At 34.1% G+C, this 25,876-nt stretch overlaps 2 protein-coding genes across 2 annotated transcripts; both read left to right on the top strand.

Annotated features, from left to right (window-relative positions):
• The first annotated feature begins 2,103 nt into the window (after window positions 1-2,103).
• Window positions 2,104-3,158, top strand: LOC113750788. Its single transcript, XM_027294731.1, has 2 exons — window positions 2,104-2,278; window positions 2,896-3,158. Exons 1-2 carry the CDS (start codon window positions 2,104-2,106, stop codon window positions 3,156-3,158), a joined length of 438 nt encoding a protein of 145 aa, XP_027150532.1.
• Window positions 3,159-17,428: 14,270 nt separating this feature from the next.
• Window positions 17,429-18,536, top strand: LOC113749609. The gene is made up of 2 exons (XM_027293405.1): window positions 17,429-17,634; window positions 18,080-18,536. The coding sequence occupies exons 1-2, from the start codon at window positions 17,460-17,462 to the stop codon at window positions 18,334-18,336; spliced, it is 432 nt and encodes a 143-aa protein (XP_027149206.1). The 5' UTR covers window positions 17,429-17,459; the 3' UTR covers window positions 18,337-18,536.
• The last annotated feature ends 7,340 nt before the right edge of the window (window positions 18,537-25,876 follow it).

Below are 25,876 nucleotides of genomic sequence, written 5' to 3'. Positions count from 1 at the left end.
TGACAATGTAGCTTTGCTACTTGTAATAAGGATGAAAATTTTAGGAATATTTTCACATGATATGGAGATTTAATCATACTGTCTTGTCTTGTTCCTTACATCCCTACATACGGGTGATTTTTATAAGACCAATTTGTCTTCAAAAATCTTCTTATTGTCCTTTTCAACCAATTTTTGTTAATTTTATTTAAAAGAAAAAAGAAACTTGAAATGAAAGCTCATACTTTTTTTTTTTTTTACTTTTTATAATAGTAATTAAACTTGCTCAACTTTTATAAGCATTTTATTATGCCTTTAACGGTTTGATGTCCCGCCCCCCTCCCCCTCTTTCTTTTTTTTTTTTTTTTCTTGTTTTTGCTCTGCTTCCTGACTGTTGAACATGAAATGATTAGGATGGCAACGGGGGGGGGGGCGGGGACCCCTCCCCATCCCCCCGCCCGTTGCCTATTAGTTCCCCCGTCCCCCGCCCCGCCCCCGCCTCTTGCTCCCCCGCCCCGCCCCGCCCCCGCCCCGCTTCCCCCGCGGGTGCCCCCGCGGGGTTAATAAAATTTTATTATATAATTTTATTATAATTAAATTTTAATAAATAATCAAGTACTAAAATATCAACACATCACCAAATTATTATTCATTGTAATTTTGCAATTGAAACTCATAAAAACAATCAAACAGAAGTTATTTGAATACAATCCAATATGATGAAATAAATATAACTAAAATAGTCAAGTTTTCACTTTTAGTACAAATGCAATCACTAATTCATTATTGTGTTTGTGGTTTTTTTTGAGAAAAAAGTGTTATTCTATTAAGTGTAATTAGAAATTTAGTATAAATATATTAGTAAATTTAGTATAACTAATTAATAAATTCTATTAGTAGACATGTAGAATTATTCATATAATTGATAATATCAATTATATTACATAAACTAATATACATTATATAATACATCTAACTAATAATATCATTATCATAAGTTTATAACTAATTAACTTACATGTTATATATAATTATATATATACTTTTTTTTGTTTTGCGGGGGGCGGGGCGGGGGATGGGGCGGGGGTATACTCCCCCGCCCCCCGCCCCGTTTCTAAGCGGGGGGAAAAAATTCCCCCCCGCCCCCGCCCCACCCCGCCCCCCATCCCCCCCCCGAGAGCCCCCCGCGGGGCGTTGCCCGCGGGCACCCCCGCCCATTGCCATCCTAGAAATGATGTATAATCTCCGTTTTGGATTGAAGATGCAAATTAATTATAACTTATAAGGTTGGCCATTATTTTGCTGCATTTGTGCAAGGGAATGTACATATGATCAAAGGTCTTATTTTCGCACCAAGAAATTAATTTAGGGCTTGGTTTTCACATTTCCTTTTGAAGATAGAAAAAAATTGGAAGAAAATTAAATCGGTTACAAAAGTATCTAGAAAACCATTTTGATTTTATTAGAATTAATAAAGTATTCTGTCACACAAAAATTGTCTTGGTCTAAACTCTAAATTTCTACAAATAAACTTTCTTTCTTGATTGTCTGGCCAATGAGGAGAAAGAAACTGCCTTTGATTGACCGTTTCAGAGCTCCTTGAAATTCCGGTAGTACCAACCCAAATTCAGTTGTTTTTACTGACTTCCGTGGGCTCGTCATAATCATAGCTATATTCCTCATCTTTGAAGAAAATCACCCTGGCTCTTGCTTTTATCTCGTCCACCAACAATATTACATTTATTCTCACCCTTTAGGCCTTTACAGGCCTTGTAACGTATGCAACCTTGAAGCCTCCTGAGGGCATTAATGAGATTGATTTAGATGAAGCAAGGGAAACTATACTGTGGTCAAAGGCATGAAAATCCAGAATTTTGTTGTACAATTTTCAACATTAGCTATGAAAACTGGAAAAATGATCTTGGACATATTCTACTCAGTCAGCATTTAGAAATTTTTTTATTTTTGAGACAGTCAACAAGAGTTGGATTAGGTTGCGAGGAACATCCATATAAACCCAACTAAAACAACCCAAATTCAGATCATCCAACCATATACATCTTGTCATTTCTAGCGTCATTCATTTAATTCGAATACAGGAGAAAGAAAAAAGAAAAAATAGAGATGGCCATCAGTTTTGGTAAAGGATTACTTGTTCTCCTCCTAACCTTAATAGCCCCATTGGCAATTAGCAAAGCTGAAACAGTTGTTGTTGGGGAGTCCGAGGGATGGCGCTATGGCTACAAATATACTGATTGGGCATTGAATCACGGTGCCTTTTTTCTCAAGGACACACTAGGTTAGCCTTGTATTAGTATTCAAAACTTTTATACGTCCGAATTAAGGCTAGAGCACTAACTTCTCAGTTGAGTCACAATATATGATTCAATTCAATTTTGCTAAGCACTTTTTTCCTCATTCTAGGCTATGCAACCTAATTCGATAATTTGGAACGAACATTCCAAATATATTAGCGCCCTTCCTGGGTAGCTCAACCAGTGACCACATGCGGTAGTATCCCGTAGGTCACCGGTTCGAGTCCCAGTAACGAAAATGGGGTAACCCAACAACCCGAATAAGGGTTGGGGCCTGAAGTGGGGCCAGGTCCTTTATTTTGACAAAAAAAAAAAAAAAAATTCCAAATATATTAGCAAACTGGTGCACATTAATATGCTTGGAACCTTCTTTAGGGCTTGTTCTTGATTAATTATTTTACCTGATTATAGATTTTAATTTTAAATAATCATTTTTTAAAGAATTTCTTAAAGGGTAGTTTTAACCGATTCTCATTATTTTGATAATCATTTTTCATAATTGGCTTTTACTAAATTAAAATAGACGAGAACAAGCCCTAACTTATCAAAATTAATGTTAATTTAATATGGTCTAACGTTTATTGTCGTGCTGGTGTACCAGTGTTCAAGTATCCTCCTCCTAGCGACACCGTGCAGCCTCATAGCGTGTACCTGCTGCCAAACCTGTACAGCTTCTTGACATGTGACTTCAGCGGCGCAACCCTGTTGGCAGGCCCGAATCAAGGAGGTGGAGATGGCTTTTCATACCAGCTAACTCAAGTCAGACCTAACTACTTTGCTAGCGGAGAGGGAAGCGGTGATGACTGCAACAAAGGACTGATGAAATTCGTTGTCATTCCTCTGTATCGTCCTCCTTTCCCCTGAAAGCAACAATCTGCAGCATGCGTAATGAAACAGTTATCTCGCATCTGCAACATGCTCAATCGAACAGTTATCTCGCTTGAGTTTTAATTTTTTGTATGTAATGGCATGAATACATGCTACTATAATAATGTGGCAGAATACAATGGAAAAGAGTGGATACACTTATTAATTCAATTTTTATAATCGTGTGATATTGTAATAAACTAGAAAGATTTACACATAAATGCAATAGATTGCCTGTGGTCTTTCTTTTAAGTAAGCCTGTTACATGCATTTGTTGTTATTCACAGATATGGCCACGGAATTTCAGTTTTCATTTTTTCCCCATCCCCTCGAACCGGTAATCACTGGGACTCGATCTTTGGTGGGGAAGAATGGACAACGGTTCCTAAGAAGGTTCCCGTGACCAACCGAGCTGTCCAGGAGGGGCAGTTTTCATTCTTTCTTTACGTTACATGCTTTTCACACTTGAGATCCTATTCTTGGATGTATCTAAAGTATTCTGTTTAATACTAGTGTCATCGTTTGATTGCTTATTGGCTATATAATTGAAAGATAGGGACAGTAATATGTCATCAATGGCGGAGTCAAAATTTTAATTTGGGGGAAAAATTAAGTACATAAGTTTAGAGAGCACGGACTAAATATCAAACCAATTGTTTATATTATTTGCAAATAGGTCTGTCGGATGAATCAAGCTACTTAAAGCTCGAACTGATATTGGATTTTCAAGAACTCTTTTGAGCTTAGTTGCTCAACTAATCAATCAAGTTTGGCTCGATAAAAGTTCCTTTAAATTCAACTTGATAAATAAATAAGTCAAATTTGAATAAAATTGGATGAAAGCACAATCATTCCTGTCCCACATTCCAATTTTCAAATAAAAACATCTCAACCATAAATAGTTTGGATGCAATTGCACCTTATAATTTTTGAAACAAGGACATTAAGAAAGGGACTCATGCATCTATAAGCATTTTTATCTCTTAGATATTTTGCGAATTTTACAGTGTAGTATTCTTTGAATTTTCAAATTTGTACCATTTAACTTTGTTCTTTAGATTTGTTTGTATTTCTATATGGTTGATGCAATTTCTACCATTATTACAGATTTAATGAATGATGATATATTTTTTTTTTTAAAAAGTAGGGATGCGTTTCGAGGGCAGGCTTCAAAACCTTCTCACTAGGATTTAGGCACCGTTTGGATTGAAGAAAAGAGAAGGAAAGGAAAGAATCAGCTCACAGATTTTGGTGCAAAAACTAAAAAATCAAACCAATATCACCACCCAAGTCTGGTTGAAAGTGTAGAAGATATTTTCTTGTCCTTGTCTGCCGAGGCCATTTGTTAGACCAAGATGGAAACAAAGCCAGTGCAGTTGGATTGTTGTTCAAACAATTTGGTTCGATTGTTGTACTTTTTATATTATTGGATATACAATTATATCCCATTATCGTACTTATGAAAAAATTGATATATATGAATAAAATATTCAATATAATATTATGATGTAATTGTACATTACAAATTTGAATATGTACAATAACTGCACCGAATTGTATTAATCACAATAGCACTGAGTCCTAGTCCGACGAAGACTACTAGCTAATAGTATTGGTTTCCAAGGGCACATTAAACTGCCAAGAACGCTTTAGTTTATAGTTAAGGTTAAAATTCCAGAACTTAGAAGTCTCGTATTAAATCTCCCCTATCTTCTTCCTGCTTCTCAAATTCCAACTTTCCCTTATTCGAAAAAAAATTAAAAAAGCACATTAAATCAACTTTTTGTAGGCGACGCATGATATTTTTGAAGTAATCAAATATCAAATACTGGGGTGAGATGGAAATTGAAGCTCGGGGTTCATTGGGACATCAGAATTCCCTGGATAATTTCGCTTCTAAAGATACAGTAACATTGATGAAAAGAAGTTGTTAAGTGCTGAGCTCCCCGAGATTCAAAAAATTAAATCTCTGTACTCTAAAAAATTTTCTTCTAAATTCTATTGCAAAATGATATTCTCCCCAGAAGTTTGTATAACATTTTTTATCAAATTTTAATACACCGGTAAATATATTTGGTCTCACGTCTATTATCTTTATAGCACAGCATCAGTCGCCTATGTCAAATTAGACATACTTTGAAGGGAAATTTTTTATAAGTAAGATTGGTTCGGTATGGAATTTCAACGTTGATCCAGGTAGTATTTTATTTGGGAGATATTTAGTTTTGGACTTCCCTAATGTTACCATCAAAACAAATTTGATCCTCAAAATTTTTAATTTTAAGTAAATTTAGGATAATTGATAGAATAGTTTTGACTTTACATTTTGTTCCACAATATGAGTTTCAATTATTATGGTCCTTTAAATATTAAATAGCGACGTTAAAAGTACAATGCAAATTGAATTGGAATTACGTTAGACTCTGTACTTAGCATTGAATTGGCTTCCTAGGAATGTAAATGTGCCTGCACATTTATTAGCTAGAAATGCTAGTTCTATTTCAGATATTTGTAGTTGGAGATATTCTCCATCACCTTTTCTTTCTTCTGCAATTTCTACGGACCTATCCTCACCTTAATGAAATTTTCTAGTTTTTCTATCAAAAAAAAAAAGAGCATAGTCTTAATTTTTTTAAAAAAAGTCTTCATTAAGACCATCAAAAGTTGTAACATGACAACAATGTACCATTGAAAGCAAACACATAAAATATCAAACGATTAAGAAGGAAATCAAACTTCACTTAGATTGGGGGAGGGATGGGTTGGGTGGCACGATGGGAGAAAGTGTGAGATTTTTTGATTCAAAACTTTCCATTTACGCTGAAAAAAAATTAAACAAAAATCCGACTTCACCTAGAGATTTACAAATCATGATAACAAGGATGGAGTTGCGACTCGTGAGTACCTTAGTTAACCATCATCGTTTTCTGCATCAGGCATCATAAAATTAAGCCAATCAGAGTTCCAATTCTCAACCTCTTGGACAAATTGAAGTCTGCATAACTTCCATTTGGGAGAGTAGAAATCAATTACAGTTTCCTACTTTCCTGTAACCAGGAAAACTGCAAGTATTTAAATTTAAATTGAGATGATGTAATATACATCCAAATCCGTACTGACAATATAACAAAGATTAATTCTTTATTAATTACCTCGCACAACTTGAGATAGGGTTTTTGGGTTGGAGGGGACTAATTTTGGGTGGCAATGGCTTACTAGAGGACACGGGGATTCCGATTGGACTGAATGGTTTTGTTTGTTTAACTCGCCGGTCTTGATTTAAATAAGATATGTGTCCCACACTAAAAAGAGCAAATTATTAATAACTCTCATGTGGTTTCATTTTTTGCCACATAACTCCCTTAACGTTTCAAAATATTCATTTCACCTTTTATGGTTTAATGTAAACTGCAAATTTAATGAAAAATAATTTATGAGAAAAATGCAGTTTCGGTACCCAAACTTTGACACATGAGCAGTTTTAGTCCCCAAATTTTGGGCAAAAAAAATTTGGTACCCAAAATTTCAAATTTCAAGCACATTTAGTACCCTTGACTATTTTTTCCCAAATTGCTACCGGAAAAAGTCATGTGACAGTCACATGTCCGGCCACTATTGTATAAAAAAATGTCAAAAAAAATGTCAAATGCCATTCTAATACTAAGTATTAAGTTTAAGGACTAATAATGTAATTAAAAAAAACCTAAGGGCTAAATAACATCACATGAGTCATTTAAAAAATAAAAGAAGAAGAAAACGATGTAAAACTCTGCCAAACTCATTTCTATCTGTGCTCCATCTCTCTCTCTCTCACTCTCTCCAAAAGGAAACCTATGAAATGAGTTTGGCAGAGTTTTACATCATTTTCTTCTTCTTTTATTTTTTAAATGACTCATGTGATGTTATTTAGTCCTTAGTTTTTTTAATTACATTATTAGTCCTTAAAATACTTAGTATTAGAATGGCATTTGACATTTTTTTGGCATTTTTTTATACAATAATGGCCGGACATGTGACTGTCACATGACTTTTTCCGGTAGCAATTTGGGAAAAAATCGTCAAGGGTACTAAATGTGCTCAAAATTTGAAAGTTTGGGCACCAAATTTGTTTTTGCCCAAAATTTGGAGACTAAAACAGCTCATGTGTCAAAGTTTGGGTATCAAAACTGCATTTTTCTCATAATTTATATAACGTCATTAGCTGAAATACCACTAGTGCTCTTATATAAATGTTAAATCAAACAACAACTTACCACCATGTACAAAACCATAGGAGGATTACGTGAATAAATGAAATAATCACAGGAGAATAAAATGGATATTTATGCAAACCATAGGGGAGGTTAAGTGGATGTTATTATTTCATCACACGTACTTTTAGACTGCTTCTAGTCTAATTCCACTAAATGGGAGTTATGTGGCTGTTTTGAAACTTTAGAGCAGCATCTGGCATTGTGCAAAACTATAGGATGGTTATATGTAATTTACCCATGGATAATTTATGTTAGGATAAAATACAAAAAAATCCCCTGTGGTAAATCTAATACACAGAAAAGCCCCTCATGGTTTCAAAATATACAACATGACACCCCGTACTTTGAACTAAATTGTAAAGGTGACGGAATCCGTTAAACTTAATAGAAATGACTTATTCGAACCTAAAAAAAAATTTTATACTTAATTTTTAACAAATATACATGTTCTACCCCTTAACCCTCAATTCTCTCTATCTAAAGAATAAAACAAATAATTTTTTTGAGCTGTCTTTTGCTTAATTATATCAGGGCATTTTGGTAATTTCATCCAATTCCTTTAACTTTAACGGATTTCGTCACCTTTACAATTTAGTTCAAAGTACGGGGTGTCGTGTTGTATATTTTGAAATCACGGAGGGCTTTTATGTATATTAGATTTATCACAGGAGTTTTTTTATTTTTTACCCTTTATGTTAAAATGGGACTACAAAATGGGTTTTGGGCTTTCATTAAGATGCCAATGTTACTTGATCCCAAAGTCCGCTTGGTTGAGAACATTGAAAGATTCCTTTTTTTCGGAAAAATTCAAAATTCTTAGGCAGAACAAATAATACATCCTAGCTAGGCTTCTTCTTCTTCTTCAGAAATGCAAAATATTCCTATTCGAGAAGTCGGCGGTAATTTCTTGAGATAAATTTTCACCACATGCCCAAACGTATAGGATTCACCACACATGAGTCATGCATCAACAATTAAAAGACCAATGTTTATTCAAAATCTTCTTATATTGTACCTCTTCAATCAATCCTTTTTCACTTCTTAATTCAAGATATAAAAAGAATCTTGAAAATGGAAACTCATACCCATTTTCTTTTGCATAACAGTAGTGGACTTGCTCAACTTCTATAATCATTAATATCATGTCCTTTACGAGTGGTATTACTATTTTCCTCCCATCACGTCTTTTTTGCATTAATTTATGCAAGCAAGAGAGATGAACATAGACCATCATCAAAGGTCTTATTTTCTCACCAAGAAATTAATTTAGCGGCTTGCTGTCACATTTTCCTCCTTCTATATCTTTCTTACTTTTCAAAATAAAAGAGAATTGGAGGCAAGTAAACCAAATTGTCAACATAAGTTAACAGAAAGCCATTTTGATTTTTTTATTTTTTGTTATAAAGTTTTCTAGATGCACTTCCTTTCTCCATTGTCTGACCAATGAGAAAGAAACTGCCTTTGCTATACCGTTTCAAAACTTCGTTGAAATTCACGTATCTATCAACCCAAATTCAGTTGCTTTTACTGACTTCCAGAGCTCCTCATAAAGTCATAATTGGATGGCCATTTTTTATATAATTTTTTTTGTAACATCATAAACATATTCTTTTAATCTTTATTAAATTTCTTAATCACCTTTTTATATCACATCCTACATCATGATTCCAAAAAAGTTTTTCAAATAATCTTCTTTCCCAACAGACATAGTCTTCATCTTTGAAAAAACTTAATCATGCATCCTGGCTCTTAAATTTTCCTCGTCAACCAACAACATTACATTTATGCCCAGCCTTTAGGCCTTCACAATTCTTGTAACGTATGCAACCTTAATTTGCTAGAATTTCAACCGAGGGTGCAACTCAATCGAGTAGTTCGACTCTTGTTCGTGAGTGCTCGGTCAATAGTTCGACTCAAGTTCGGTCAATAATTCGAGTCAAACTCGGTTAATGTCGAGCTCGAGTCGAGGCCGAGTTACTTGATTGAGTCTTCAAGTCAAGCTCGAGTATGTATATCATACACTCAAGAGCTCATCAAGCTCTATCGAGTACTTGGTGTAATATTAATTAATATATTATAAATAATTAAATTACTCTTTTAAATGGATTATTTGTAATATTTACGACCATAACCATATATTGAGTTTGGGGACTCGAACTCGATATTGAGCTCACCAACTTCTCGAGTTTTATCGATTTGAGTTTGAGCCCTCCAAATATTACGTCAAGTCGAGTTTGAACTTTGTTCAAACAACTTGCTCAAACTTGAGTTCAAATTCAAATTCTGCTATTAGGCATAAAGTTTGTGCTTTGAGTATGGCAATACTGGAGTTCGATACGATTCAATAACACCCCTAATATCAACCTTGAAGCCTCCTCACGGTATTAATGAGTTGTAGACGAATTAAACCATACTGCGGTCAAGGGCATGAAAATCTAGAAATTCTGCTGTATAATTTTCAACATAGCCTAAGAAAACCGGCAACATGATGACCTTACACATTCTATCAAGTCGACATCTGGATATTTTTTGATCTTGAGAACCAGTCAACAAGAGTTGGATCTGGTTGCCAGGAACATCTATATAAACCCAGAAATGGCATCCCAAATTCATATCATCCGTCTGCCTATACATCTTATCATTTCTAGCTTCATTTGATTCGATTACAAACAATAGAGATGGCCGTCAGCTTCGGTAAAGGATTGCTTGTCCTCCTCCTAACCTTAGTAGCCACCTTAGCAATTAGCCAAGCTGAAACAGTTGTTGTTGGAGGGTCTCAGGGATGGCGCTACGGCTACAATTACAATAATTGGGCATCGAATCACGGTGCCTTTTTCCTCGGCGACACACTAGGTTGGCCTTGTATTTATTGTCCGAAATTTTTATAGCTACAAAGGCTAGACTGGCGTCTCAGTTGAATTAGAAAATCTGATTCGATTCAATTTTGATATATACTTGTTGATTATCGTACTTTGATTATATATATTCTAATTTTTAATAATCATTTTTTAATGATTTTGTTTGCTTTTACATCTAAATTTTAGATTTTTTTTAATAGCTAAAAAAGTTAAAATACAGAATCTATCAAAGAATAGCTTTAACTAATTAATTTTGATTATTCTTTATAATTATTTTGTATAATCAGCTTTTGCAAAATATAAAGCGCACGAGAACAATAAGTAGAAAAGTTTATGAGTATTAGTGTTAACTTGGTTTGGTCTAACCTTAGTTGTTTTGCTGGTGCATCAGTGTTCAAGTATGGTCCTCCTAGCAAAATCTCGAGGCCTCACAGCGTGTACCTGCTGCCAAACCTGTACAGCTTCTTGACATGCGATTTTAGGGGCGCAACCCGGTTGGCAGGTCTGAATCAAGGACGTGGAAATGGCTTCTCGTACGTGCTAAATCAGGTCAGACCTAACTACTTTGCCAGCGGAGAGGGCGACGACTGCAAGAAAGGATTGATGAAATTCGTTGCCATACCTCTGTATCGTCCTCCATTCCCCTGATGTGTTTCGCCAAAGCCACAATCGATCTGCAACATGCTTCTTGCTCAAGTATTGATTTTATGTGCGTAGCATGATTACGTGCTACTATTCAAAAATAAAAAAAAATTATATTGCAGATGAAAATTAAGATTGGATACGCTTCATTATTTGGTTGTTTCATGTGATATTGTAATAAACTGGAAAAAGTAACAAATAAATGCAATTTATTTAGTTGTGGTTTTTCTTCTACGTAAGCCTGTTACATGCACTTGTTACTCATAAATTCGTGGTCATGGGTTTTCAGTTTTCACTCGTTATTTTATTTTACATAATTTTTTCTTTTGGAGAAATGATTTTGCATAGTTTGCACACTTGAGATCCTATTCTTGGATGCATCTTGTATTCCGGGTAATACCAGTGTCTCGTTCAGTTGCTCACTGGCTAAATAAATGAGAGATAGGGAGACCATAATGTCCAATGGCGGGGACAATGATGTCCAATTTGGGTTGGGGGCAAAATAAGTACAAGTTTAGATGGAACAGACTTAATATCTGTCCAGTTGTTTATATTAAAATCTTATTTGCAAAATCGAGTTGTAAAATGAGTTAAACTATTTAAAATTCAAACTGAGATCGGATTGCTAAAAGCTTATTTGAGCTTGGTTGCTCAACTATCAATGTATCAAAATCAAGCACGAATAAGCCAGTCTCGAGTTTGGCTGAATAAAAGTTCATTTATATTCAACTTGACGAATAAATCATTCAAATTTGAATACAACTTTAAACTCGTTAAAATAATAGACTTATGTTGGTTCAGTTTGTTGCGTGAATTGGTTCGCTAGTTTTTTGACACCATTCAGCATACACTAATAGCCAAGATTATTTGTAAATCAACGTTTTATAAGTATGGAATAGCTTTAGACTCGAACACCGGAAAGCCGGCAATTGTAATTGATTTCTACTCTCCCAAATGCTAGCTATGCAGTTCTTTACCTAATTTTGTCCAGGAAGTCGAGAACAGGAACTCTGATTGGCTTAATATATAATGGCTGTTGCAGAAAATGATGATGGTTACTTGAGGTAGGGGCAGCTGCAAGCGCTCTCTGCTCAGCCTCCCCTTGCTCTTGCGAAGTCAAAATCTTCTTCTTTTCGATACCCTTTACGTTGGTTCCAGCCTATATCTGGAAAGGGATTTTAATCATTGGATTTGGCGTTTGTGATATGTTATTGACGAAATCAAATGCCGCGAAGCCAAGATTGTGCACTACAATGGAGAATAAAAGGAGGTACCTTGAATTACCAAATTAAGTCGTCCGGAAAACAAGAAGTAACAGAAAGAAGAAAATATACATTCAACATTGAAATATCCTAAACATAAAGTTGCTAAGTTCAACTGATTATGATTACCAAGAAAATCTCTACCTAATTGCCTATCATCTTAAATTTAAAAAATTCTAGGAAGTAATATATTTGGATTAAGCATGTAGAACACTTCAATGAATTGATTTTTCCAAAAAAAAAAATGCAATTTATTAATTACCTAGCACAATCTAAGATAGGGTTGTTGGGGTGGAGGAGATTAATTTTGGCAATGTTTCGAAAACTCAACTAGACCGGCCGGTTCCCGACCGGCCATGACACTGGTTTGGTTTTATATTAAAGTTGACCTTGTCAAAAAATTGGTCAAGAACCGGTAAATCCGAGCTTCAGTTTTTCGATTTTTTCCTCAATATTTTTTTAAGTTTTGCAAAATGTGGCTACCAAGGATCAAATTCAGGACCTCTGTGATACGAAGCCAGCATAGTAGCCATTGCACTATCACATCCGATTACTATCTTTTGATAACACATTTATATAAGATAAACGTCTATCTTTCTTTCCTCCATTTTCTCTACAAAATCTCATTCTCTCATGACTCTTTTTTTATAATCTTCAACTCTCTCTCTCTCTCTCTCTCTCTCCTCTTTTCTTTAGTCACCTTCTTTTTAATCAAATCTCTTTAGTTTTAATTTATTGATATTTTCTTCTCTCTTTTAATTTTATTTTCGTCTATTAAATTGAAAAAAATTAAAAAAGAATTTTTTTTCTATAACCCTAAAGATTAATTATTAAATGCCACCATCACTCACTTTCATCTCATTTTTTGCTTCTTATCAAGTTTGCATCTCTATTTTCGATTCTCCTGACTTTCTTCAAACTCCAAACTTTATTTTTTTTTAAGTTGCAATCTCTAAATCCCAAAAACGTGAATTAAAATTTAAACTCACAATGTCTAATTCCCATAGACATGAATTTTGTATAATTTCAAAATATAGTGATATTTTTGGGTTGGATCTAAGATTATTTTTTGGTAGATATAATTGAAATTGAGATGAACTTTATTTGTTTCAACTTATAATTTAAAAAATTTATTTTTGAAAATCCAAGTTCGTCGAAAATATTAAACTTTTCATCATATAAAGTTTTAAATTAGTACATTGCATGTCTTATTTTGTGCATATATATATATATTATTTTTAAAAAAATTCATTGAACCAGGGTTGAATCGGTCCAAACGGTTGAATCTTGACTCGAACACCTCATCGATTCAATTAACTATCCGAGTTTTAAAACATTGAATTTTGGGTGGCAATGGCTTACTAGAGGAGATGGGGATTCCAATTGAGCTGGATGGTTTTGTTTGTTTTAACTCACCAGTATTGATTTAAATAGAGCAAATTACCTGAACACCTACTAAACTTTTCAAAGAGTAGAGTTTTAACCATTCAACTTTTATGTGTATATGCTTACCCACTAAATAATCAAAAGTATAAATTTTGGATCATTCTATCTATTTCCACAGTTAAGTTTGTCATATCTAAGGATTGCACGATAGTTTAGTGAATAAATAAATAAATATATATTTGTACGATAGTTTAGTGGGTAAGTACATACTCGCGCAATAATTTAATAGGTAGATACATTTTGTGCTTCCTAAATTGCCCCTCGACTATGTCTCATGAGTTGTGCGAGTCCATGGTAGAAATAAACTAAATGGCCCAAACATTATATTTTTGATAGTTTAGCGGGTAAATGCATACTTTTAAAAATTGAATGACCAAAACTCTATTATTCGAAAAGTTTAGTGGGTAGCCAAGTAATTTGCTCATTTAAGTAAAATACGTGTCCCAAACTAAAATGGGTAATTTATGTCAAAATGGGATTACAAAATGGGTTTTGGGCTAATTAAGAGGCCAAGGTTCCTTGATCGCAAAGTCTGCTTGGTTGAGAACATTGAAAGATTCTTCTTCTTTTTTTTTTTTTTGGGAAATATTCAAAAGTCTTAAGTAGAAAAAAAATACATCCTAGATAGGCTACTTCTTCTTCTTCAAATAGGCAAAATATTCTTATTTGAGAAGTTGGCGGTAATTTCTTGAGATAAAATTTCACAACATGTCCAAACCAAACGTATAGGATTCACCAAACATGAGTCCTGCATCAACAATTAAAAGACCAATATTTATTCAAAATCTTCTTCAACCAATTCTTTTTCACTTCTTAATTCAAGAAATAAAAAGAAACTTGAAAATGGAAACTCATACCCATTTTCTTTTTCATAACAGTAGTCAACTTGATCAACTTCAATGATCATTAATAATCATGTCCTTTAAGAGTGGTAATTCTATTTTCCTGCCATCATGTCTTTGTTGCATTAATTTTTGCAAGCAAGAGAGATGCGCATAGCCCATCATCAAAGGTCTTATTTTCTCACAGAGAAATTGATTTAGCGGCTTGCTGTCACATTTTCCTTCGTCTATGCCTTTATCCTTCCTTTTCAAGATGGAAGAAAATTGGAGGCAAGCAAACGAAATCGTCAATATAGGTTTACAGAAACCCATTTTGACTTGTTTGTTATAAAGTTTTCTGCATGCACATCCTTTCTCGATTGTCAGACCAATGAGAAAGAAAATGTCTTCGATGGAGCGTCTTAAAACTTCGTTGACATTCCCGTGCCTGTCAACACAAGTGCAGTTGCTTTTACTGACTTCCGGAGCTCCTCATAAAGTCATAATTGAATAGCCATTTTTATATAATTTTTTTTTTACATCATAAACACATTTTTAATATTTTTTCTTATTTTTTTCTAATCATCTTTTTATACCCCATCCCAAAAACGTAATATATCATCATTCCAAAAAAATATTTCTTCCAAACAGACATATATATATATGTGTTTGGACAGCCAATTATTTGGCCAAATATATTTGCTGACATCACCATTACAATTTCCAATACACCTTTTTATCTTCCCAATTACTTTTTTATCTCACATACATCACATCACAAAAAGTGCTACAGTAAAAATATCTCAAATAACTTACAATCCAAACACACTATTTTAGGGATGGCAACGGGGGCAGGCATCCGCGGGGGGGTCATTGGGGCGGGGGGAATTTTTCCCCCCGTTTAGAAATGGGGCGGGGGGTGGGGGTATACTCCCCCGCCCCGCCACCCGTTTGAAATATATATATATACACATAATTATATATATAATGATATTATCAATTATACTACTAATTATACATGTCTATTAATAAAAATTATTAATTATTTATACTAAATTTATTAATAATACATTTATGTTAAATTCCTAACTACACTTAATACAATAACACTTTTTTCTAAAAAAAACACAATAATAATTTAGTGATTATATTTGTATCAAAAGTGAAAACTTTATTATTTTAGTTATATTTGTTTTATCATATTAGATTGTATTCAAATAACCTTTGTTTAACTATTTTTATGAGTTTCAATTGTGAAATTACAATGAATAATAATTTGGTGATGTGTTGATATTTTAGTACTTGATTACTTGCTCAAATTTAATTATAATGAAATTATATAATAAATTTTTTTTAATCCCACGGGGGAAGCGAGGCGGGGCGGGGGAAGTCGGGGGCGTGGGGAATTAAAATGCAACGGGGCGGTGGTTGGGGGAGGTATCCCCTGCCCCATTGCCATCCCTAATAATATTCTTCATCTTTGAGAAAAACTAAATCATGCACCCTGGCCCTTAAATTTTCCTTGCCAACCAACAACATTACATTTATGCCCACCCTTCCGGCCTTCACAATTCTTGTAACTATGCAACCTAATTTGCTAGAATTTCAACCTTGAAGCCTCCTCAGGGCATTAATGAGATTTAGACGAATTAAAGTAGACCATATTGCTGTCAAAGGCATGAAAATCTAGAAATTCTGTTGTGCAATTCTCTCAACGTTACGTAAGAAAACCGGCAAAATGATGATCTTACACATTCTATCCTCCGGTCAACAGCTGGGTTTTTTTTTTTTTAATCTTGAGAAACAGTCAACAAGAGTTGGATCAGATTACCAGGAACATCTATATAAACCGAACTAAAGCATCCCAAATTCATATCATCCATCTGCCTATACATCTTATCACTTCTAGCCAGGGACGGAGCCAGAAATTTATTTTTGGGGGGCTGAAGTGTATTAAAAAATTTTTTTTGTGACGAAATAAATATATTTAATAAGTAAAATTTAGAATCAATAATTATAAAAATAATAAAAACATATAATTATACATATCCAAAAATTTGTTCTGAATTTTTGGGTATGTAACTTACCCAAATCTACAAAAGAAACAACGAAAACAGAAGGCCTATCAAGATATGTATAGTACTCGGAGGCATAAACCGCTCAAAAAAATAGTTTAAGAATTGCCCATCGCATACTAAAATAGTTTAAAAATTGCCCCTTTCATATGAATTTGATAAGTTCTTGGAAATCTCAAAATGCTCCAAAAAAATACTCTAAACTATCAATAATCTATCACTCACCCTGCTTATTGATTTCATGATCAGAATTCGAAATAAAATAAAAAACTAAGGCGGTCAAAAAGCGAAATAGCAGGAAAACTTTGATAGTAATTGCAAATTTAATTCTTCTTGAAGTGCAAGGGATGTCATAAGCGTTAAATCAAGAACTTTTCTAAATTCCAGGAAATACATTTACAGCATTCTTTGTTCCAGAACATACATTTAAAACAGCACCAACAACTATTGTTGGCAAGCTTCTTGATCAACAAAAGAAAGCCCACTCCACCATATAGTTCATGACAGCGATGCACAAAAAATACTTTGCCAACAACCAAACATCTGAAATAAAAAAAAAAGGCTATGTTTCCCAGGCTCTATGTTTCCGAGTCTCACAGGCTCTAACAAAGTCCAGAATATATGATGAATAACTACAGAGTTCAGACCTGCTCAAAACATTTTAGGAAAATCCAAGTTATTACATCACCAGCAGGTGAAAACATAAATAACTATTGAAAATTTCAGACAATAATACCAGTATCCTAAGAGACACATAGGAAGAGAAAGGTAGTACCTACCTACCTACCTAGTTACCTACTGCATTTTAGAAGCAAGCATTTGGAATCCCCTATATATAGGGGGTTTTCCGGCGGCTTGGGGGGGGGCTTAAGCCCCCACCAGCCCCCCCTTAAATCCGTGCCTGCTTCTAGCTTCATTTGATTCGATTACAAACAATAGAGATGGCCGTCAGCTTTGGCAAAGGATTGCTTGTCCTCCTCCTAACCTTAGTAGCCACCTTGGCAATTAGCCAAGCTGAAACAGTTGTTGTTGGAGGGTCTCAGGGATGGCGCTACGGCTACAATTACAATAATTGGGCAAAGAATCACGGTGCCTTTTTCCTCGGCGACACACTAGGTTAGCCTTGTATTTATTGTCCGAAATTTTTATAGCTACAAAGGCTAGACTGGCGTCTCAGTTGAATTAGAAAATCTGATTCGATTCAATTTTGATATATACTTGTTTTTTCATTCTAGCATAGGCAAGATAAATTGGATATACTTTTGATTGGACATTCCAAATCTACTAACAAACTGGTTAATATTATTAATCTGCTGGAAACCTTTTCTAAGGCTTGTTCTCGGTTGATTATCTTACTTTGATTATATATTCTAATTTTTAATAATCAATTTTTAATGCTTTTGTTTGCTTTTACATCTAAACTTTAGATTTTTTTAATGGCTAAAAAAGTTAAAACACAGAATCTACCAAAGAGTAGCTTTAACTAATTTTGATTATTAGAAAAATTTATGAGTATTAGTGTTGGTTTGGTCTAACCTTAGTTGTTTTGCTGGTGAATCAGTGTTCAAGTATGGTCCTCCTAGCAAAATCTCGAGGCCTCACAGCGTGTACCTGCTGCCAAACCTGTACAGCTTCTTGACATGCGATTTTAGGGGCGCAACCCGGTTGGCAGGTCTGAATCAAGGACGTGGAAATGGCTTCTCCTACGTGCTAAATCAGGTCAGACCTAACTACTTTGCTAGCGGAGAGGGCGACGACTGCGAGAAAGGATTGATGAAATTCGTTGCCATACCTCTGTATCGTCCTCCATTCCCCTGATGTGTTTCGCCAAAGCCACAATCGATCTGCAACATGCTTCTGAAAAATAAGATTGGATACGCTTCATTATTTGGTTTTTCGTGTGATATGTATTGTAATAAACTGGAAACAGTAACAAATAAATGCTTGTGATTTTTCTTGTACGTAAGCCTGTTGCAAAATAATTATAGCCTCCTTTTGGGCACCAATGATTCTCTCTATCTCTCACTCAGTTTCTTTCTCTCTTGTGTTCTTTAAAGTAAACTATGTAATCAATTAGAAGACCAAGTCAAATTGTGAGAAGCTCTTCTATCAAATAGTGAATCCGACATACAAAACAAATGTAATCTCCACTTGTCTAAATTGTTCATTTAAAGTTCCTTCCAAAATTGTGAAATTTACATAAGGAATGCTATACAATTTCACAGAAAATCTATTTTAAAGGATAGGGATAAAAACAAAAAAGTCTCATCTAGTATACCTAATACACAGAAAAATCCCCTGTGGTTTCAAAATATACAAAATAACACCTTATGTTTTGAACTAAATTGTAAACTAACAGAATTCGTTAAACTTAACGAAAATGATGGTCTCGGCCGTTAAACTTATCGGATTCCGTTAAGTTTACCGTTAAATTTACTGGATTCTATTAAATTTTCCGTTAAATTTACCGGATTCCGTTAAGTTTAACGAATTTTGTTAGTTTACAATTTAGTTCAAAACATGAGGTATATATGTTTTGAAATCACGGGAGGCTTTTCTATGTATTAGACATACCATAAGGGGCTTTTTTTTTTTAACCCTAAAGGATAGGACCTTTAATATAGATGTCAGTATTTCCCACCAAATTTTGAGACTTTGCCATCATAGCCAGTGATGCAAGTATATCAGTTTTGTACTCCAATAACAAAAGAGAGATTTATAAAAAAATTTTAAGATTTCTTTTTATTTTTCTATTAAAACACCCCTTTTATTAGCAATTAGCAATAAGGTCGTTACAATGAGCAAGAACTCAAAAAAATATGCAAGAAACTGCCAATCAAGCTGCTGACGAATACAAAAACGCTAAAAACAAAGGCAATGTTAGATTTCGCTTTTTTTACTATTGGTTTCTTTTCTTTTGAGCCAAAAAAAATAAAAAGCCAATAATAAAAAAAAGAGAAATCTAACATTGCCTTTGTTATTAGTTTCCGCATTTCTAGTTACTCATTAGAATTACAAAATCATTACTGAGATTCAGAGGATTTTAATCACCAAAAAAAGTTAAATAATGTGCACGTACTTATGCATTTGAAAATATACAGTACCATTATATATATATATATTTTTTTTGTCGACATAGGGGGTGTCTGGATCAATCCTTACGGGGCCCGACTAATCCCCCTGTGCTCCGGGAGAGGAGGCCCCACTCCACACCGAAGATGTAAGCCACGGGACTCGAACCCTGGTTGCCAGGTAAGTGGCCATACCCTAAAGAAGGGGAGCACACCGTCCAAGTTACCCCGTGGGGGCTTACAGTACCAGTATACAACTTAGAATCTTCTGATATAATTTGTCCTTATCGACCATGATAACAGATAAGACGTAAAGACTTTTGGTGAAGACCTATGAAAGGACGACTAAGATTTAATTAATGGTGGAGAATTTAGTACCCATGCAATTGACTTTAAAACTAGTTGAAAACAATAGAGTAACGATTGATGCATAAAGTATATTCATCAAGTGTGCTTCATAATCCCCGGTTTAGTACTGTAACTAAGTGCTAAAATCTAAATAGAAAAAATAATTTATCTTGATTTTTCTGGAAAGGACCAAAACGAAGTTCAAGTTTTAAAAAAAAAAGTTGCAATATTATTGTATAGCAGTATTTTAATCAAATTGAGTTTTTCATAGTTTTATTTAAATCAAATTATGGTAGTTTTATTGTTTAAAAATTAGTATTTTATTAAGTAATTTCTTATAGCTGTCAAACAACACATATAATCTACAAATGAGGAGTCTTATTATTATGGTCAGTTAAAAAGTGAAAGGTTGAGGGTATTATTAATTATTCTGTGTGATTAATGATATGTGATTGATTTATTTATCTTTTCTCACACATATTTTATTAATTACGGCGTACATTTGTCTCCCCCTTATATATTTGTGAGTGTTTTAACATGAACAAATTGTATTAAATATCAGTTTAGAAAGAGATGGTCATGTTTTTCATTTCTTTATCGACCTCTTTATTCCTCTTGCAGAAAATGGTGGCTTCTCCTCTTGATGTTGATGAATGTTACATACTCATCATTTCGGTTAATTTTATCGGTGGAGGAGACCAAGTTGGTGGTCCTCTAAAATTATGTGAACAAAATCACTAGTTATATGGATGTTAATTAATAAGAAGGAATGACTTAAGAAACCTCTCCTGTGGGTTTTTGAGAATTACAGCCACTTCTTTGAGGTTTAAAAGATTACATAAACCTTTCTTAAAAATTATATTTTTGTAATAATTGATGATGTAAGCACAAAAAAACTAACGAAATTGGATAAAAGAATTTAAATGCCATCGTTACCCGTTTAGATAAAGAATTTCGTGGTACACAAATTGGAGCCATGCTTTGAAGCATCCTTTTCGATCGGCTGCTTGAGCATCATTTTTCTTTTTAAAGTAATTTGTAAAGCAACTCCTTTAAACAAATGCATCCGTAGTGGATGGTTAGCTCTTTATTGAACTGATCAAGAATTCCATGTACTGTGTGAGACGAGTTTAGAATTTTCGGATAAAAAGGTATTAGTGTGAAAGAGTTTTATTTATTATTTTTTAAACCGAATTTTCATTTAGGGTTTGTAGATTGTGTGAAGGCCAGAAATAGTCTTTTCATAATATCAAAGAAAATAAATTTATAATTTTTCAAACATCAAAGGAGGTGCCCCCAATTGTCAGAATAATAAGAAAGTAATTTAATTAGGTAATTTGGTTAGCTCTAGTGTCTCACAATTCCTAGTTTTGAATATAGTCTATGCTTTGATTAGAGAATTTTTAGAATATAGGTTTTTATTTTTGAAATCTAAAGTAACACAATCTAAAAACACTCCAAATACAAACAATTTCAAATATACCTAACAAAAAATACAAATATAATTAATAAATTCTATCACCTCTTTCTTTTTCTACCCACCACCCACCATCCCTCCTCCACCGCCACCTCTGCCTCTCCCTCCTCCTCTGTCCTCCCTTTTTCCCTTTCTCTCTTTCCTTCCTTCCTCCTTTTTCTCCTTCTTCCTCTTCCTTCTTTTCCCTCCGTCTCCCTTGGCAGCCTCCCTCCTCTCACTCCTCCTTTTTCAACAACCCCCTTACCTTTCCCTTCTGTAGAAGAGGAAGAAAGTAAGTGATATTTTGAAAATCTCAAAAATATTAAAAGTGTTATTAAGAGAAACTTCATGCGAGGTTTCTGATATTATCCTATACTACAATGGATAACAAAAGATCAAGATTTGAAAACAACCAGAAATATAAGGTACCCCTTTGTACCAAAATCAATTCCTCCAGAAAAAACAAGAAGTAACAGGAAAATGAATAGATACAATCGAGATCTTTTTTACTTCTCGATGCAATCAAGATTGAATTGTCCCAAAAAAAATTTCAACCTGAATAAACTTATGAGTTAAGGGTGGCACAAGACTGACAACAGAACAGGACACAAACTGTTTACAATTTATTAATTACCTCGCACAATCATAGATTGGGCTGTTGGGATGGAGGACGCTGATGTGGGGCGGTAATGGCTGACTGGAGGAGATGGGGAGTCAAAGTAAAACTGGGTACTTTATGTCGAACTATACGGGAGCCCGAAAAGCAAACATTGAGGAATAGGATAACAAAGGAGGACTTAGGTTAATTTGCCAACTTGACTTGCTCACAAAGTCCGCTTGGTTGAGGACCCTGAAAGTTCTGTTTTTTTTTTCCCTGAAAAGTTGAAAATTTTTAAACAATACAAACACATAATAAACATCCTGGACACCCCCCCCCCCCCCCTTCTTTTTTGTCTTTTTTGCTTATTAAGCAAGGAAAGATTTACTGAAATGCTGCAAACAAGTGATCACTGATAGTTGGAACTTGAAAGGTTCAAATATGCAAGAATTATTCATTGAGAAGCTGAAAATAAACTCCATAAATTTTCACATGTCCAAAATATAGGATTTTCCACACAGATGCATAACCACATGCATTTGGATACGCGTCAACAATATACAACCAATACGTATCTAATGTCTTCATATTATACCTTTTCAACCATTTCTTTTTAATTTTTATTTAAAAGAAAAAAGAAAAACTTTACTTTTGTAATGGTAGTTATACACTTATACTTGCTCAACTTCTATAATCATGATTTATTTATGTCTTTTAAGAGTCTGTTGCTTTCCTCCCCTTTTTTTTTTTGTCTCTAGTTTCCTGGGTCGTTGAACATAAAGAGATGTATAATCTGCGTTTTGGATTATGATCAAGAGATGTATATTCTCCATTTTCCCACATTTACGCAAGTAACAAATTGAACATATCCCATGATCAAAGGTCTTTATTTCTCACCAAGCAATTGATTCAGCGTTTGGTGTCGAATTTCCTTATCCTTCCTTTTCAAGATAGAAGAAAAATTGGAGGCAAGCAAACCAAATCGGCAACATAATTATCTAGAAGACCATTTTGATTTTGTTGGAATCAATAAAGTATTTCGTTTTCTGCAAAGAAAAAATGGCAAAGATTTTGTTGGTGTAGAATTTTCCAGATGCACTCCCATTCTCGACTGTCTGGCCAAAAGAAAATGCCTTTGATGGACCATTTCAAAACTTCGTGAAATTCAAACTCAGTTGTTTTAACTGACTTCCGAGCTTGTCCCAAAAATAGTACCATAACCATATTTTTCGTCTCTGTAGAGACTTAATCACCCTTGCTCTTTGTAGCATTGATGGCTTGTTCCATGTAATTTAATAGAAGCAAATGAGTTTGTAGTTAATTTCATAACCACGAAAATAGGTATGAATTAGTCATAGATATAGTTGATACACCTGTGAAAGTGGGTATCACGAGCATTAGGAAATTACGCCATAAATTAACCAATATTTTGATACTCAATTAGTCAGGAAGTAGCACTAACATGAGTAAATAGAGATTCCATTACATGGGAAACTTCATTTGTATTTTTCTGCCCATTAGTAACATAAGTTTATTAGTTTTAATTTGTTGATAGTCTAAATAATAGAGAAGCTTTAGTAATACCAGTAATTATCCATCTTCCCTGTAGACTCGACTCTTAATATTCTATATTCAAATACGACCTGTATATTTGTAGTTGTGTGTGGGGTATTTATAAATTTATAAATTTAAAATTTGCAACGAAGCAAGAGTATATTTTTATATACATGACAGGCGTCAAACCTGTGCAATAATAAATACCTGCTTAAATAAAATACAAATTCTGTATATAGCGGTAAGCAGGGTCGAATCCACAGGGACTGGGGATAATTTAATTTCTTCTCAAGTTCCAGATATGGGGGGTTTTGAAAATGATAGTAACTAAATTACTTGGAATAAATTAATTAAAATAAAATAACTACAACTCAAATAACTAATTATCACAATAAAAATAATAATGGACGAACTCTAGCCAAGAGACAACTTCGGAGATGGTTCACTTAATTCGATCACAGATGCAAGGATTATTCCAGTTACTATCTGATAAATTAGTTATAGTTGTCATACACGCGATAAACAACCAACTCTTCCTCAATTTGTCGATAGCCAAGGTACGACCGTTGACTATTTCTCTAATCAGGAAATAACCCTAGGTACGACCATAGAAGTTCAATTCCCTAATTGCATGAATAATTAGAAGAGCCTAATTCTAACCAATTAACACGCTACGAGGGTCTCTTTAAGTTAGCCTGCCTATCTCCCTGACACAAACCCAATCATGCCAGTTGCCACCAGTTTAGAATAATTAAACAATTACGGATTTAACTATCCTAATTGGCTTCAGGTTATTGAATTAATCTAGAATCCGGGCCCTGGATAATCGAATAATAAAACAACCATATGAACATAAAGCAGAAGATAGACAAATACCAGTGAATAATGAAAATAAATAAAAACTAATTCGATCTCACAAATTTAGTAGAACCAAGTCCTTCGTTGTTCTTGGCCAGACAAACTTAGCCACGCCTCATGAGAAAATCTTCAAGTAATTTCATTGAGGTCCAGGCCATCAAAAGAGCCAAGAAAGAAACGAAACTAAAACTATGCTAAAAACTGTCTAAACTAAAACTATTGATTGATAAGAGTTCTCTGCACGTTTGTCTCCCTTTTTAAAGCCAAAAGGAAGTCTAATGCTATCTCTAGTGGTCCCCACACCAAATTCAAAGTCTTGTACGTTTCTTTTCCTAGAGTCCAGATGACTCATGCTTCTTATCCGTGGTCCCCGCACATGTGGACAAAGCCTCCCAAGTACTTGTTGTTCCAAGTCTCTCTACGTTGCTTTCTTTGAAAAGCCCAAATGACTAAATGCCTTGCACTAGCTTGTGGTCCCCACCAACTCAAGGACCTAAAGGTTGAAGCCCTTAGAAGTCTGCATTTTTCCATACAAGTCCCTCCTTTTTGGTAATTTTCTGCTTCACTCCTGAAATTGATTCCAAATACCAAATATGAGTAAATATCAGCAATTAACACAATATTTGTCAGGGATAGAAGGGGAAATCAATAATAAATTTACTAACAAATTATACCCTATCAATACACACCCCGCACCTATCAATAATCATTTATTATGCCTTTTTTTTCCCATTTTTACTTTTTTTTTCTTTTTGTCGTTGTTCTCCATTTCCTGAACTGTTGTTTATTTTTTGTTTCTTTTTGTCGTTGTTCTCCGTTTCTTGAACTGTTGTACATGAAGTGATGTATAATCTCCATTTTGGATAAAAGATGCAATTATAGGGTATGAACATAGCCAATGATCAAAGGTTTTAATTTTCTCACCCTGAAATTGATCTAGTGCTTGGTGTCACATTTCCTTGATGCCCTTATCCTTCATTTTCAAGATAGAAGAAAATTGGAGGCAAGAAAACCTAATAGACAACATAAGCATCTATGTAGAGAAATTAAACCAAGTTAACGTTATTTGGTTAGTAGTGAGAATTATATTATTTAGTTAGTATAATGGCCACGCGGCTTCAATTCCATTCCAGGATGTATTAGTGCTAGTCTTAGTCAGTTTGTAAGTTAGTCGCATAGGGCTTAGTAAGTGCATAGCCTCGTGTTTCATATATTGTCAGTAGCCTCAATTCCGTTTGTATATGGTGAGCAGTCGCAGCTTGTTTCATCATCAACATAGAAAATTTCCCTTTACCTCGTATATCAATTTCTTGAACATTTTCTTACGGGTTTACGCTTGATTATTGTTTTGTGTCCATCAATCTAGAAAGCCATTTTGATTTTGTTGGAATTAATAAAGTATTCTGTTTTCTACCATAAGAAAAAAAAAACAAAGATTTTTCTGTTAAAAAAGTTTTCCAAATGCACTTCTTT

The sequence above is a fragment of the Coffea eugenioides genome, chromosome 10, assembly GCF_003713205.1.
Source record: "Coffea eugenioides isolate CCC68of chromosome 10, Ceug_1.0, whole genome shotgun sequence".
NCBI classification, from domain to species: Eukaryota; Viridiplantae; Streptophyta; class Magnoliopsida; order Gentianales; family Rubiaceae; genus Coffea; species Coffea eugenioides.
Note: the sequence above shows the minus strand (reverse complement) of the source record. Positions and strands in the feature narration are given on the sequence as shown.